This window comes from Erythrolamprus reginae, unplaced genomic scaffold, assembly GCF_031021105.1.
Source record: "Erythrolamprus reginae isolate rEryReg1 unplaced genomic scaffold, rEryReg1.hap1 H_9, whole genome shotgun sequence".
In the NCBI taxonomy this organism is placed as follows: domain Eukaryota; kingdom Metazoa; phylum Chordata; class Lepidosauria; order Squamata; family Dipsadidae; genus Erythrolamprus; species Erythrolamprus reginae.
The window spans coordinates 478,852-496,470 of record NW_027248537.1 but is presented as its reverse complement, the minus strand read 5'-3'; the positions used below and the strand labels follow the sequence as shown (position 1 = coordinate 496,470).

The following is a 17,619-nucleotide window of genomic DNA, read 5'->3' as shown; positions in this document are numbered from 1 at the left end:
TTCCTAAGAGATCAGTAAGGGGTGAGTACAAGTGCACTAGAGTGCCTTCCGTCCCCTGTCCTATTACTCTCCTATATCTCCTATACCTTTCTTCTACTCCTATATCTCTTCTTCTATTCTTTCATTGATATGTTCTATTACTATACCTTCTTTTTTTATTATTTCTTAGATATATTTTACTATGAGTATCTCCTCTATAACCTTCATCATGTATTTTACTATGTGTATATAGATATACAGTGTTCCCTCGATTTTCGCGGGTTCGAACTTCGCGAATAGCCTATACCACGGTTTTTCAAAAAATATTAATTAAAAAATACTTCATGGTTTTTTTCCTATACCACGGTTTTTCCCACCCAATGACGTCATATGCCATCGCCAAACTAATAATTTTTGCAAATAAATAACAAAAAAAATAATTATTGTTAATAAATAATTATATTTATAAATATCAGGATCACTAAGTGTCTTATTCAATGGTGGGTACCAGTAATAATGGTGAGTAAATGGTTGTTAATGGAATAGGAAATGGTAATTTAGGGGTTTAAAGTCTTAAGGGATGGCTTGTGATATTGTCCATAGCCAAAAATGGTGTATTTACTTCTGCATCTCTACTTCGCGGAAATTCAACTTTCGTGGGCGGTCTCGGAACGCATCCCCCGCGGAAATCGAGGGAACACTGTATACCCACTAAAACCCTCATTATGTATTGGACAAAATAAATAAATAAATAAAAGATAACATGCTCCCTTTTTAGGACTAATACTAATAGTAAATAGAAACTAATACTAATTTCTTACTAATCTTGAATCTATTTAGAAGCATAAGAACAGATAATGTAGATGTTTTGTTATAGGTGTGATCAGGGGTGGGCTACTGCCCGGACCGGGGGGGACAGGACACACGCAGTGGAGTAATGAAAATGGAGCTCCATCCCAGAGTACCCAATTTGCACTGAAAATGCAGGGTGTCCTACATATGTCACGCCCACAGTGTGGTAGTAAAAAGCTTGGTAGCCCTTCACTGGGTGTGATGTACCTACAGTGTTCCAATCAGCAGTTGAGCTGCTAGGTATTACTTTAGTTGTAGCTTCTAGACCAGCCCACAGTGCAGGCCTAGGGACAATGCAAAACATAACATAGGAAATAAAACATGAAGTACAAGTGGGGGAAATCACATTTAAACCACCCTCCTGAAATATTTACACTAGATTCCTGCTATTTAAATTTTTAGGAAGTATAGTTCCCATGAAAGTGGTACTATGCCCAGACCTACATAGATTGTTAATACATTGTGCAAATGACATCCCAAAAAGGGAGAAAAAGATCAAAATAAAACCAATTATCATATTAAGTAAGGATACTTACTAGACATTCTTCTTGGTGACTTTTACTGACAGAGCAGATATCTACTCTCAAGGTTTTTTCCTGCAAGGCTCCTTGGGAAAGAACTGTTCTGAACATTTCACTAAATAAAAGAGGTTCAGTAGCAGGATGGAGCTTTGTACGGAATAAACAGATGATATCAGTTGAAGGTGGAAGAAGTGCAAGTCTAATATATCTAAAGGTAAGAAGAAAAATAACAGAAAGATAACTTAAATCCACTGTAGTGTCTTTCCATATTATGTTATGCAATTTACTTATTTAGAAATGACAAACATATTTTTCCCATTTAAGGATGAGAAAACAATGGGAGACATCAAGCAGGGAATGTAAGCTTCTTCCTTCCTCCATAGATACACTAGGTTTCTATTTATTTCACATTCACAAATGCCGATTGCAAGGGTCCTGTGAGACACAAGTGGCTTCCTACAGAACAAGCAGAATCTGTAAGATGACTATAAAGCAGCTTGATTTAAGGAGGTGAGCAAATAGGAGAATTAGCATGCTGGGGAGTTTAGAAATTTAGTCCCTAATAAATTCTCCCACTAAATTAGAAGGGAAGGAAAAGTTCCTGCCTCATTTCCACAATGTTCTAGTCCTTGACAGGTTGAGAGCATTGCTGCTATAGACAATAGCAATAGGAGGGTGAGGGTAGCAACTCTACCAGCGTTGTTCCAGAGTCACAATAACAGATGCATTATGAATCAGTTTTCAAAACATACTTTTTTCCTTTCTTGAAAACAGCAGGAAAGCACATTCTCTGGTGGTTTATGGATAAATCTCCAGAAGAGTCACAGTACTTAATGATTCACCACTACAGGGAATTAAAATAAATGTATGGCAAATCAACCAGTTGGCTTGTAAAGTCTTCTCTCTGTCAGATGTCAGGGTTAGGAACATGACAGAACAATTTCCTAGACTTATCAAGTCTACTAACAACGATCTTTTCCTGCCACTACTGCTCAAGATAAACAATACTGCAAAGAATTGCTACAACAATATTCTGTGTCACTTGAACATCTCTGCAGGAAGCACAAGACACTGCATCCTGTAAATACAGAGGGAAATGAACGAACTTTGTTTTCTCCTCTTAGCACTCCTGCAGGGCAGATGTGATAAAACCCCAATAGTACATGTGACAATGGAAAAGTTGAAGATATCTCAAATGTCTTACTGTGCAGTGAGCTCTACAGGGACATCAGATCAATGTACATACCCCTTCTATTAGAGAGATTTCTCAGAAGAGTAGATAATTCCTATGCACATCTTCTTTTCTAAGACCCAAATCCAAACACCACTCACACAGTAGCCAAATTCTAAATAATTTTAAATTATATATATTTTAATGTATACTTTTAGTAGATTAGATTTATTAGTGTTATGTAAATATGGATGTTCAGATATACCATACTTGATTTATTCTATAGTTGCTGATATATACAGCAATTACATCCAATTCTCCCTGTCAATCCTAGTTGTAATTGTTGTCTTTTACTTCCTTTTTAAGGATGCTGATCAGTGAATGAATGAGCGAATGAATGAACAAACGAACAAACGAACAAACAAACAAACAAAGTTTTAATTGGAGTTAGAAAGCAAAAATTAAATGCTGAGTTAATAGGATAGTAGCAGGACTTCTGAAAATATTTACTGAAGATGATCCAGCAGTGTGGTATAGTTATAAAAAAAATCAAAAATACAATTTTAAACTGCATCAGTGGAAATGTAACCACTCCCTTTTTACAACCCTTTAATCCCTTAATCTGGAGTTGAGTCAGAATGACTAGATGGAGCAGAGCATTTTGTTCTTCCCAGTTAGGGACCACAAAGAAAGCAGCACACACATAGTCTGTACAAATCTTAGTTTATTAATTAAGGACTACTAATGAGCTTTCTTAGTAGTCATAAAACACAAATCCAGTTTAAAGCACTGTTCCCCGTAAGCCACGCGCATGAGCATGCGCCCCCCCCAAAATACCCCCCCGCGCACCCTTTTCCACGGGCGCGCAATCCCCATCCCCCTGCCAGCCTGCGGGGGGGGCGGGGAGGCGCCGGCAGTAGAAGGCGCTGCCCCCTGCCCGCCTGATCCGCCCCCTCTCCTCCTCTTCCGCCGAACTGCCTGCTTGAGCCTCCCGTAGCTCCACCCCGCTTCGCCCTGCCTGTCATCCTCCATTGTGTTTTTGGGGGGGAGTGGCGGGAAAGCCCTGTGCTGGCCAGGAAAGCCAGCTTTCCGAGAAAGCACCGTGCCTTTTAAACACGCTGCTTTCCTGCATCTCTTTCCTGCGGGGGGAGTGGCCTCCTCCCTCCCCCCTGCCCAGGAAAGAGTTGCAAGAAAGAAGCACATTTGGAAAAGCGCGCTGCTTTCTCGGAAAGCCAGCTTTCCTGGCCGGCACAGGGCTTTCCCGCCGCTCCCCCCCGAAAACACAACGGAGGTCCAGGATGACAGGCGAAACCGAGTGGAGCAATGGGAGGCTCAAGCTGGTGGCGGCAGACCTCCGTTGTGTTTTCGGCTGGGGGGGCAGGAGGACCTTCCTGGCTTTCCGGGGCAGCTGGCTTGAGCCTTGTGCCGGTCAGCAAAGCCAGCTGCATGCCGGAGACGTGGACAGAAAGAAGGGAAAGAGAGGGAGGGAAAGAGGAGAGGACAGAAGGAGGGAGGGATGGAAGGAAGGGAGAGAAAAGTGAACGAGAGGGAGAGAGAAAGGGAGGAAGAGAGGAAGGAAGGTAGAGATAAATATAAAGGGAGAGAGGGAGAAAGAGAGGGAGGGGAAGAGGGGAAGGAAGGAAAAGAGAGAGACAAAGAGAAAAAAGTAGAAGGAAGAGAGAAGGAAAGAAAGGAAGGGAGAGAGAGAGAGAGAAAGAGAGAGAGAGAGAATATAGGAAGGAAGAGAGAGTGAGAGAGAGCAAGAAAGAAAGAGGGAAAGAGGGAGAAACGCAGGGAGAAACGCAGCGTGTGTGGGGTATGTGCGCGTGTGTGTGTGTGCCACCGATGGTCCGGGAACTGCAGCATGTGCGTGGAGAGATGAAGGGAAAGAGGGAGAAACGCAGGGAGAAACGCAGCGTGTGTGGTGTGTGTGTGTGTGTGTGCCACCGATGGTCCGGGAGCTGCAGCGTGTGTGGGAGGGGGACGCCGATGCTAAGGCAGTCCATCCGTGGTGGGGCTGCAGGGCAGGCACAGCAGCCCAGGGAGAAAGAGGGAATTGAGATAAAGAGAGAGGGAGAGATGAAGGGAAAGAGGGAGAAAGGCAGGGAGAGAAAGATAGAAAGGAAAGAGGAAGAGAAAGATAGAAAGGAAAGAGGGAGAGAAAGGGAAGAGGGAGGATGAGATAGACAGGAGGGAGAGGGGGAAGTAGGATAGAGAGAGGGAAAAGGAAAGGAGAGAAAGAGGGAGAAAGGCAGGGAGAGAAAGATAGAAAGTCTGGATGTACCAATAGGTAGGGTTAATTTGATTTGTTCTAGCACCCTCTTAAGCACTGCAAACTACCTAAGATTAGCCTCTTACAACAGCTATTGCAAATTATAAATCTTTCCCTCTAGAAATACAAGATGTATTTGAGAATGGACAAAGACAAAGATGGAATGGTCATCATCAAATTGTGTTTAAATTGTGTATGGTATGCTTGTGAGTGTGTATGTACTATATGGGTTTTTCTTTTTAAATCTTAAATGTTTTAAATGTATTCAGATTATTTATGATTTGTTTTTCCCTGCTGTGAGCCGCCCCGAGTCCTCGGAGAGGGGCGGCATACAAATCTAAATAATAAATAAATAAATAAATGTGAGAGACAGATGTGAGAAACTGTAAGGCGAGCCAGACTTTTTTGACTTATTAAATACATTTATGAATATATTGGATATTGATAATGTTTTTAATCTGAGACTGACAGACTAAACCTAAAGTTCTCAAATACATCTTGGTATTTCTAGAGGGAAAGATTTATAATTTGCAATGGCTGTTGTGAGAGGCTAATCTTAGTTTGGAGTGTTGAATGATTACTGTGTATTTGAAAATAAACTATTGAAAATATAGAATTATGGCTGCAAGAACTCACTCATGTGTGATAGCGCACGCCCACACTTACTTTATTTATTTATTTATTTATACTTTTATGCCGCCCAGTCCCGAAGGGACTGCCGCTCAGACACTATACTTTTCCGCCCACCACGAAAAAAAATTAGAGGGAACACTGGTTTAAAGTAGTCTTTTCTGAATACCGGCTCTTAATTCAACTTCATTAACAGCCAGCACGAGCCCATGAAATCATAACTCAATTCTGAGTAACCAGACTTGTATGTAACAATGATCTTATGGTTGTTGGCAAAATGCCCAGAAGCAATTTGCAGGAAAATGTCAAGAAAGAGAACAAGAGCTGATTAGACCTTTCTGGAGTCAAGACATGAAGGAATATGAATGAACATTGTTTCCTTCAAATTGTTTCCTTCATTGTCATCCCTTAAATAGGTTAAGGGAGTGGCCAATTAGCCCCAAACCTTACTCCTGAAGAGACCTCCTCCTGAGGAACTATTTATGCTTTTTGGCAGCTGTGTGTGAGACTGTGCATTGAGAATAGGTTCCTCGTCTTCTACCTCGTCACTAAGGGGAGCTTCTGGAGGTTCTGAAGGGCTTGGCTGAATTATGAAGGCCTCTGGCATTGAGTGTTTCCCAACCTCCTCACTGTCCAACACGGGTGCCAGCTGCACAGGCTGCTGGCACATCACCACATCAGCCTCTGTGCTGTTGGAATCAGCTACCAGCTACACAGGCTGCTGGTGGGCCACAACACATTTACTGGGCCGATGCCCTTCCTGATGCCACACAGTTTGCAGCAGACATTTTTTTGTTGCGCCTTATGAGAGAAAAAATTGCTGCTACTGAAAGGATGCAAGATACAGAATAATGAAATGATTATTACATGAAGGCACATCCTGACTAATGTCAGAAAAACTTTCCAACAAATAAGAGAAATGTCTCTAATATTGATTATTCATAGAATTGGTCAGCTTTCCTTTGTTGCATGTTCTTAGATAGAAGTTAGGGAGCTAGTTAACTGTCTGGACTGGAAAGTCCAAGAGGACACCAGTATGGCTTATGAATGAGGTAAAGGCGGTTATTGGAAAGAAGAAGAAACTCATTTAAGAAATGGAAGGCTCTTCTTACTGAGAAGAACAGGAAGGATCACAAATCTGGCAGACTAAATGCAAGGCGATAGACAGGAAAGAGATTTTGAGGAGCATATAGCAAAGAATATTAAAAATAATAACAAAAACTTTTTTAAGTACATCAGAAGGAGGAACCCAACCAGAAAAACAGTTGGGCCACTCAATGACAATGGTCAGAAGGGGGATAATCAGAGATGATAAGGAGATTGCTGAGAGACTAAATGACGTCTTTGCCTCCATTTTCACTGAGAAGGACAGAGAGCAGTTGCCTGCAGCTGAATTAGTTTTCTCAGGGAGGGAATTAGAAGAATTAAACCAAATAGAGATAAACAAGGAATATGTTCTTGCATGCCTTACTAAACTAAATGTCAACAAATCGTCAGGCCCATATGGCATTCTCAAGGAACTCAAGTGTGAAATTGCTGAACTTCTAGCTAAAATATATAATATTTTTCTAGGATCAGGCACTGTACCTGAGGATTGGAGGGAGGCAAATGTAACTCCGATCTTCAAGAAAGGGTCCAGAGGCGATCCAGGAAATTATAGATCAGTCAGTTTAACCTCAGTTCCAGGCAAAGTGATGGAAACCATTATTAAAGATAAAATTACTGGGCACATAGAAAAACAGGCATTACTGAAAGAAAACCAACATGGTTTCTGCAAAGGCAAATCATGTCTTACTAACTTGTTAGAATTCTTTGAAGGTGTAAATAAACATATAGATAAAGAGGCCCCAGTTGATATTGTATATCTTGACTTTCGAAAGGCTTTTGACAAAGCCCCTCACCAAAGGCTCCTAAAAAAGCTCTTTAGCCATGGAATTAGAGGTCAGGTCTTGTCCTGGATTGGTAACTGGCTAAATTGTAGGAAGCAAAGGGTGCAATAAATGGACAATTCTCTGGATGGAAAGAAGTGAGAAGGGATGTACCCCAAGGTTTAGTTTTGGGTCCTTTACTTTTTAATTTATTTATTAATGATCTGGATGTAGAAGTAAATAGTGAGGTAGCAAAGTTTGCTGATTACACTAAATTGTTCCAGGTAGTGAAAAGTTAAACTGATTATCGGGAGCTCCAGAAAGATCTCTCGAAAATGAGTGAGTGGGCAACAAAGTGGCAAATGTATTTTAACCTAAACAAGTGCAAAGTTATGCATATCGGGGCAAAGAAACCCAGTTATACCTACCAACTGATGAGGACCAAGCTTTCTGAGACAACCCAAGAAAAGGATCTTGGGGCTTTGGTGGACAGCTCAATGAAGATGTCAACCCAGTGCACAGCAGCAGTAAAAAAGGCAAATTCCATGCTTGGCATGATTAGGAAGGGAATCAAAAATAGGTCGGCAAGAGTTGTATTGTCTCTGTACAAATCAATAGTGAGACCACACTTGGAGTACTGTGTACAGTTCTGGTCACCACACTTTAAGAAGGATATAATGGAACTCGAAAAGGTGCAAAAAGGGCAACAAGAATGATCAAGGATATGAAGCACCTCCCTTATGAAACCAGGTTGCAACACCTTGGTCTCTTCAGCTTTGAAAGATGGCATTTAAGAGGTGACTTGATCAAAGTGTATAAAATCATGCATGGGATAGAAAAGGTGGATAGAGAAAAATTCTTTTCTCTATCACACAATACTAGGACGAAGGGGCACTCCCTCAAGCTCATTGGTAAGAAAGTGAGGACAAATAAAGAGAAACATTTCTTCACCCAGAGGGTCATTGGTTTATGGAATTCACTTCCAGAAGAGGTCATGACAGCTGTCTGTCTTGATAGCTTCAAGGTAGGTTTAGACAGATTCATGGATGCTAAGTGTATCGATGGTTATTGAAACAGATATCCAAGTGCTGCCTCTATGTTGGTTGAGGCAGACAGGATTCCCTTGGTTACCATTTGTTGGGGGTCAAAGGAAAGGGAGGGTTTGCCTTCTCTTTCTGCTCAAGATCCCCATGGACAATTGGTGGGCCACTGTGTGACATAGAATGCTGGACTCGATGGGCTTTGGCCTGATTCAGCATGGCTCTTCTTAGGTTCTTAGGTCTGGAGTAACTGAATTTGATTCGTGTCTATTTTATGAGAGACAACATGCGGTTTTACTTCCAACTATTGTCAAAATGACAGAGGTGTGCTGTGTCAACATCGCATCATGGTATGGCTACTTGTTTCCACGTTACAATTTAGCAAGTACTTGTAAGGACTTGTGGGAGTACTTTTCACGTATTGTTGAAAATAAAAGAGGGAATGTGAAAACAAAATCAAACACATGCCAATGAAGATCTGTGGCTTTCTTAGCATTTTTCAAATTCATGCAACATTTTCCAACATGAAATGAAGTTGGGGAGCAGACTTGTATTATACTGCTGTGTAAATAGTAGCCCTCACAATATATCAATATTTGTAGAAATTAACCTATCTAGGCTGAAATAAGTGCTCCCAGTAAAAACATAATTTCATGCTTTGCTCTTCAAATGAGAAAATGAAACTGTGTTTTCTTTGAAATGCAAATACAACTCAGACATTCAGACAATGAATGCTTAAAAAGTCTCCAGGTAGCATACAAATCTCAAACCCAATGCAAAGGTTTGTTCACTTTAAGAACAGCTCCTTCTAGAGAAGTTCTGTTTCTCAGTTTCTGCTCATTATCAAATGGATTTTATTTAAAGAGTATTTCTTGGAGTATATTAAAGCCAAAAAGTCAAAATGCTCCTAACTTAATGATTATAAAAGATGAAAAAACTGATGTGTTTTACCCATTTCACTACGTTTTAATTTAGCTAGATTCAAACACATCTTCCTATCTGCCCTTTGACACTTGTTGTGGATAGGCATGGAATACAAATCCCCAAAAATGAAAAACCTTATCAGAGCAGACAAGGTTATTTATTTGAGAAAATAAGGAAATGGAACTGGTACTTTTCAACTGGTGACTGCAACTGGGAGTGGAAATCTGATCATGTCATTATTTATTTATTTATTTATTGGATTGATATGCCTATTGACACTTGTTGTGAAGATATAAGTATCTCCACAAGTATAAGTATATCTTCTGGAGATACTTATAGGTTGAGGCATCCAACTGACCAGAAGTATTTTAATGATATTTCCCCCATAGTGGGTAAGTGAACATGGTAGTCTTTAAGTGAATCCATTTGTTCAAATGATGGAAGTGACAGAAATCTGCAAAAACCATAGCAAATTATAGTCACGTGACCACAAGATAACACACCAGGTCTTTGCCAAGCATCTAATATGTGATCACGGGGAGGAGTGAGTGCAATTATTTATAATGTCTGGGAGGTGCCTTACAGCTGTAAAATACTTGTTCTGTGTTTATCTTAAATGTGAATAATCATTAAGCAATCAGTCATAAGTCAAGGATTATTTGTATATTTCTTGCCTGAAGAGAAAGAATGTTAATTCTTGAGAAAAGAAAGGAAGAAATAAGAAAGAGGTTTTCAGAAAAAAGGAAAACATAATTGATGGGAGGGGGGTTACCATTCAGAAACTGCATACATTTTCATGTGGTTCAGTAACATGCAGTCATTCGTTAGAGCAGTGTTTCCCAACCTTGGCAACTTGAAGATATTTGTACTTCAACTCCCAGAATTCCCCAGCCAGTGAATGCTGGCTGGGGAATTCTGGGAGTTGAAGTACAAGTATCTTCAAGTTGCCAAGGTTGGGAAACACTGCTTTAGAACAGCGGTTCCCCGACTTTTCTGGCAGAGACAGCAATTTTGTGAAAGAGGTTTTTTTTTCACAGATTGAGGGGAGGATGTGGTTTCAAATGCAACCTAGATCCTGCACATGCTCAGATAAAGCTTTGCTTGGTTGGCCACTGCCTGTATGGCTCAGTTCCTTACAGACCATGGACTGAAGTTGATCTGTGGCCTGGGGGTTGGAGACACCTGCTTTACAGAATAAACCACAAAAGCAAAGGAAGGCTAAAAGAAAACTGTTGTGGATAAACTCCAGAAATATAAAAAGAAAACAATATGTTTAATGTGGCAAATTTCCATCCTTTTCATTCCTGTCAAGAATTATTCAACAATGGATGTTGCAGAGATATTTATAACACAGACTTAGGAACTTTGGAAATGTAATGCGATTGTTGGGGAAATTCCCAATTAAAAAAGTTAAGGAAAGGTTTCATTGTTAAGAACCAAACAAGGGTATTTGATCCTGGACTGATCAGAGATAATAATCAGATTATCTGTGGTAAATAAGAAACCGTGCAAACATTCTATGAATAAATACAATAGCAGACTGTTAACAGAAAGCACCATTAATAGAGTGCTTTGAACTTTAACTGCACTGATGTTTAACCTGTTAACTATTTTTCTTTCATATACGTATGGTAGGTCAGTTGGGTTGCAAATAGATGTAGAAAATTATAAATTTTGGACCTGTTTTGCGGGGAGCTATTATTGTTGTAATAGATTTGTCAATTTTCAATTAGGGGGGAAATACATGTTTTTGTCTTTTTTTAAAACCACACTTTTGAAAATCCGGTTTTGTTTTGTCTCTGTTTAATTATTTTTCTTTTGTATTTTAATTTCTGAATGAAATAAAAATGGAGACATTCCTGTCCTAGTTAAGAAAGAATCATATCCTGTGCTCCAATTAGCCAGCAGATGTCTAATAGGCTCATGAAAGCACTAGTAAGCCAGATGAGGGTGGTTGGTTGTATGCACATTCTAGCAGCCAACACTTGCAACACTTAAAAGATGGAAGAAGATTCAAGCTGACATATCTATGCTCCCTGCACCCTGCCTGTTATAAATGCACTTTGATATCCTGAAAAGGTAAATGCTTAATAATGAATTCCTAGACTTCAAAAAGTACCATTGTCAAAAAAGCATTTTACTTACATTTTGTTACCAGGGGATATTGAAAGAGCCTGAAGATTTTGTAACTGCATTATAATGATCATAAAACTTGAGCTCTTTGTATCGTATCTTTTAAGAAGATGAGAGGAAAAACCCTGCATTAGACATCACATATTTACAATGGTCAGTAGAAACTTAATATCTTAATATATGTAGTGACTCACCGGAGCTCTATTTGTACTTGAGCAGTTTCCAGCATTGTGGTATCATTTTCACTACATGTGACTTCTTCATTGCTATTGGGTCTAAGGAACAGAGTTTAAGACAGATCAATGGTAATGACAGAAATACTTTTGCTGACTGCGAATTGAGGGCAAACACACTTGAGCACATAATTGATAACTGCTGGTGAACATTTTATTTTTTGAACGCTAATATATTTCATTTTTATTAGAAATAAATTTGTGTAGGAAATTTTCTTCAAGAATACTGAAGCTGTTGAAGGGTGATATATTTAGGAAACAGTGCTAAAGATTATTTCACTAACAGCAATTTATTTGAAGGTCCCATCCTTATAGATCATAATAATTTACATGATCTTCATATTGTTTGGCTATATAAAATGGAACTAGTTTACATACTTTGATTACTTTGAAAAAGAAGTCATAATAAATGTAATCGTTTGTACAGACATGATCTCATATATTTGAAATTACTACACTGGGATATAAGATTACTGCGCTGGGATATAATTACTACACTAGGATATAACATTACATTGAAAGTTTTAGGTCAATATTGGAACAACTTTTCTGTTATCTATCTATCTATCTCTATCTATCTATCTATCTATCTATCTATCTATCTATCTATCTATCGGACTTATATGCCGCCCCGCTCCGTGGACTTGGGGCGGCTTACAACATTTCAGTAAAAATACAATAAATAAAACATTTCTAGGCCAATTAATAGAGTAATTAATTTAAAATTTTCTTTAAAACTAGACATTTAAAATCAAAGAAACACATACACACTATCACACCAAAAACATTCATCGGGCAGAGGCTGGGGTCTAATGATCCCAGGCCTGGTGACATAAATGTGCTTTCAAATTCTTACAGAAGGCAAATTAATTTAATGAATTAATTTTGCTTTGTTCATCAACCTTACTTGAGGTACTGTCTCATCCTGATGGGAGTGGCCCGTACCACCTGCACTGGCAGAGGAAGCATGCTGTAGATCCTGTCAGTCAAGGGATTTCAGCTGATGGGCTCCAGGAGTAGACCCTTCTCTGTCATGGCTCCTGCCCTTTGAAACATCCCACCCTCCTTTAATTTTGAAAGAGCAACAAGACCTGGGTCTGCCAAGTGGCTTGGGACCCAATAGGAAAGCTTCATACTAGAGATGGTTGATTAATTAATATCTAATCCCATCTCCCCACCTCTTGGGTGTCACGCTCCCACCTTTCCCATCTGGTTTTAACAGTATGCAATTGTGAATGTATAAAATTATTACGTGTTATTTAAATGTTATTGTCTTTCAATAAATTAAAGCATGTGTTTGCCATGCCTGCATAATTAAGTCTTGTTAAAAATTTATCTGAATACTTAATTATTTTCTAAACATATTAGAATGTTCCATAAAGAGGACTGATTAGTTCTCGAACTCTTCAGTTGTACTATTTTAAATTGTCAAATTTAAATTACGTCTATGGAGAATGTGTTGATATTAATACTTATTTACACAGATTTTAAGGTGTCATTTTTACCTAGGAGAATGCATATTCTGTTCCACTGATTCTTTATTTTCCTGATTGTTGATTTTTTAAAATCTTTTAAAAATTATTCTTTGCCCTATCTGTTTGACTTGTTCTGAAATTGCTGGAGGGTACAAAGCCAAATGTTTGAATGTACTGTATTGTTAATTCTGTTTTCTGACAAATAGGAATATTCCTGGCTTTAAACCTACTGTTTTACAGAAGCTTCATAAACCCCACTGTCTCCAGCCACAGACTCATCAGATACAGCAGCAGATACACAGCTTGTCTTCTCCTCAAGCAAATGAGTCTTTGTTCTTCTTGAAAAGTCAATACCTAGGTAAAGGAAATAACCTTTATTTTAGGCTGTAAATAAGAAAAGCATTCTGAACTCCTGGTCAAACTGACATGGAAGATTCTGGGTTCCAAAAGTGTAATTAAATTTCATCATAAGTTTTACTTGAATTGAAATAGCAATCAAATTTTTCAGATTTAAAATGAAGCTTCTTTACCACTATGTGCATTTTATAAGGCCAAAAATTCAACCGATTACTTTTCTACAAGTCTTAAAAGTAAAGATCCCTATCATTTACCCATCAATTTTTCTTCATCTCCAAATCAAAAAAGCAAGAGAAGAATGTGTCAACTGAGACAGGTCCTAGCATTAGGTAGAATAAATTGGCAATTTCAGAGTAAGGGACTATTTTCAGAACCAACAGTACTGACCTCAATGGATTTTTTAGCAACAGAACTATTTTTGTGTACTCTGTCTTGTCTTCCAACTGTTACCTGCTACGCAGACATATAGTTGCAATTTTGCCCTATAGCTACTATTGAAATTTCTTGAGTTTTTGTACACACAATATAAGAAGATGCCTTTTTTATCTCAAGCAACAAATGTTTTAATCTGTAATGCATCCCAAGTCCCAATCGGCTGTTTAATAGGAAACAGGAACATATGATTTCATCACAACATCTATATAAAATTGTTGAACTTCTGAGATTTAAACAGTAATGATTTAAAGTGGCTACCAAAGTTAAGTTCACCTTTACTTAGAAATCGTTTTCAGTTTAATTATTGCCATTTCAATCATATTGGAGAAACACTGCAAGGCACACTGTTTGAGAGTGCTTTCAGATCGAATGCCAGTGTCATAATAAACTAAAGACTTTTGACAGCAAGCAAATTAGATTCTAAATACGTTAATTAAGGTATTTTTTAATCCTTTCTGAAAATTCTATATGGTAAGATAAAAATCCCAATTCTGTTTTGGATTCACCAGTGACAGAATCTAGGATTCTGCCACAAAATTTAAGAGAAAATTCAAGTTGCTTTCTCCTGATTTCAAAATTCAATTCCTGCTAAGTTTTCCTGCAGAAACCATAGTACAATCAATGCAAGCATCACATTGTAATGTAATAACTTGCAAGTGCATGGAGTCCTTTTATTTATCAAGCAACCAAATGTATTGGTATGCATTACACCCTCCTCCTGAGTCATGACTTTACATCTTGTTAAGATGTTTAAATTTTAAGGCTTCAGATTAGAGGATTGATTAATGCATTTTTCCTTTCATTTGTAGCAGTAGGGATGCTTTTTCCTTGATGATGAAGTGCTTTTTCTTTCACCACTTTGAGAGAGGTGAAGGTGATGACATGATTTATTGATTACTCTCAGGAATAAGCACAGCAGTCTGGAATCGACTTTGACAATGACAGAGTCTATCTATGAAAGAACTTTACAGTTATTCTAAATCTGTTATTTCAAAAGACACTCTGCACAGAAAAAAGCTGTGTGCAGGAGACTGTTTCCTCTGCCTGGAATAAAGATGCAGATAAAAATGCAAGCATGTGAAGCCTTATCAAAGCTCTCTTCAAACCAAGTCTAAAACTGATTGATTTCAATGTGAGCAAAACTAAAGATCAGGTTTTATTGATTTATCAAAATCAGTAGAATTACAAGATATAAATGTGAAACTGGATATAATCCAAATATTTACATAACTTTTTGGAAGCTTTTCATTGCATTTGATTGATTATGAGACAAGGACTATAATAATATTTCCTAATCTGGTGCCCTTTACCTGCATTGGCATATTCAGACCATCAGTAATAATGCCTGGTGTACAAATAATCACGCAAGGTGATGTCTCAAATTTGAGAGCAGCTGGCTGTTCAGAACTTAAGTAAATTGTATTGGCATATTCAGTCCATCAATAGGCCTTTAATTGAGTGAGAACCTTGCAGGTTCAGGAATTTTAAATTTGGAGGAGACAGTAAAATGAACAACTTTTTCCAATGAAAGTTAAAGAACTTTTATGGAATTCAGGAAATTAGAATTTATATAATGGAGAATGTACATTATAAATACATAAATAAAATACTGAAAGTAATTTTTAATGATCATCAACATTAATATTGACATAAAAATAATGTTTAATATCCCAAAGTATATTATCTGACATGAGGGCTTTATACTTTTAAGAATTAGATAAAGCTTATTTAGGCAATTATATCTCCTTAAATTAAATGTAATAGGTAATTTTGAATGAATATACATGCAATTGTACTATGTTCCAAATTGTTCTCTGACATTTCACTTTCTTCTCCCTTTCTGGTTAAGCTGCCATTAAAACTCAAACTAAAAACAATCAATATCCCATTTTGGAGTTTTCATGAACGATCATGTGTTGTTGTTTTACAATCTAGGCCAGTGATGGCCAACCTTCTTTGGTTTGCGTGCCAAAAGAAGTGTGTATCGGTGTGCTAGCATGTGTGCACATACCCATATCCCTTTCCTCTCCCCCTCGCATGTGCACCATCCCATGCTGCCCCCCCTGCGCATGCGCACAGGCCTTTCTAAAGCCTGGTACATGAAAAAAATGCCCAAATGGGCAAACCGGAAATTCGGGAAAATGCATTTCCGGTTTGCCGTTGTACTGTTTTTTGCACTCTGGAGGGTTCAGGAAAGTCATAGGTTCACCATCACGGATCTAGGCTAACCTACAGTAAAATTCCCTGGTGGTCTATGTTCAAGAATTGGCCACCGCTGGTCCTGCTTAGCTTAAGGTACCAGGCTAAAGACCGAGAGACCAAATTCTAACCCACCGACAGGAAACCAGATGGGCTGACTTTGAAGGTCTCTCCCTCTTAGTCTAGAAAGAAGATGACAATGGCAAACCAAACCTGGGATGTTGTGGCCTAGAGGTGGAGCTTTTGTCTCATAATCAGAAAGTTGTGAGTTCGATCTTAGGTAGAGGCAGATATAAGGGTCTCCTGCTTGGGCAGGGAATTAGACTAGATGATCTGCAAGGTCCCTCCCAACTCTGTTAATCTGTTAAAAATCTAAAATCATTGTCAAGAAAACAGCAGACTCCTTCAGGCAGCTGGTAGGAGCCAACAGGGTATCAAAGCCCCTTGACCCTAAAAGTTGACCACTATAGCTCCTGCCATCTGATGTGATAATTAACTAATCTAATAATTGTTATCAATGACAAATCCTTTAATTTTGTGAATGTATGTTTTATATTTTTGAATGAATGTTCACTGGTAGGATAATGCCTCAAGACTTCAGAATGGGACCACATTTTGTGTATCAGGGGAAGAATTGGCAAAACATAATTAAACATTAATCTTGACCTGGCCAAGGGTGATGGGAAATAATTATTTATTGTGCCTTCATGTCAGTATTGATTGACTCTTGTTGACTGCCTGGACAAATTTCTGCAGTTTTCTTTGCAAGATTTCATGGGTTTTCTTCCTGCCTGCTTCCTATGGCTGAAAGAGAAGGACGGGCTCTTCATTTTACTCAGGGAACTGAGCAAATGGCAGAGTGTCAATACTGGGAGCCAAGTTTGGACAAGTTGGCAAGGGACACAGTGTCAGAAATGTAAACCAGCCTCTTTCAATACAGATATTTGCTTGCTAAACAATGTTCTTTAATCCCAAAGTTCCCAACATCAACCTATATAATTAAGCAACAATGTTAATGACACTTCCATCCTTTATTCTAGCCACAAAGAGCAGAGTTCAAGATATTGGTGCTTACTTTCAAAGTACAATGGCTTGAGCTGAAATACTTGAGGGAACACCTGCTCCTACAATCTGCTTCTTTTGGTTTTGAGTTCATTGCTGCTCTGGGTATTATTGCCATTTGAACTGAGGCAGGTTACTGCTGGACCAGGGTTTCTAGAATTGCTTCTCATGGCATCCATTATACTATCTTTATGGCAAACAATCCTTTTTTTTAATTTCCCCAAGCTTTTAAATTTACATATTTTAATTATTTAACTGACACAGCAAGTGACAATAACTAGCCACTCTCGGCTGACTTTGGAAAAGCTAAGAAGAGTCCCAACTGGTTTGTATGTAAAGGGAACCATCAGGAAACCACAGAGTGGCAAACTTTATTAGGAAATTTAAAAAGACATCCTATATTTTACCAAGCAAATAGTATGGCATGTTCATGGAATCACCAGGATTTCAAGCTTCGCTCAAAGAGAG

The 17,619-nt window shown here is 38.5% G+C and overlaps 1 protein-coding gene across 1 annotated transcript in view; it reads right to left on the bottom strand.

The window, feature by feature from the left end:
- The window catches only part of LOC139155889 (protein WWC2-like), a 190,571-nt gene that overhangs the window by 31,318 nt on the left and 141,634 nt on the right, over positions 1 to 17,619 (bottom strand). Inside the window, exons 12-15 of the mRNA XM_070731238.1 lie at positions 13,329 to 13,452; positions 11,585 to 11,665; positions 11,403 to 11,489; positions 1,368 to 1,560 (exon numbers count right to left, since the gene is read on the bottom strand). Of these exons, the coding sequence (XP_070587339.1) occupies positions 1,368 to 1,560; positions 11,403 to 11,489; positions 11,585 to 11,665; positions 13,329 to 13,452 (485 nt within the window). The remainder of the gene's footprint in view (positions 1 to 1,367; positions 1,561 to 11,402; positions 11,490 to 11,584; positions 11,666 to 13,328; positions 13,453 to 17,619) is intronic.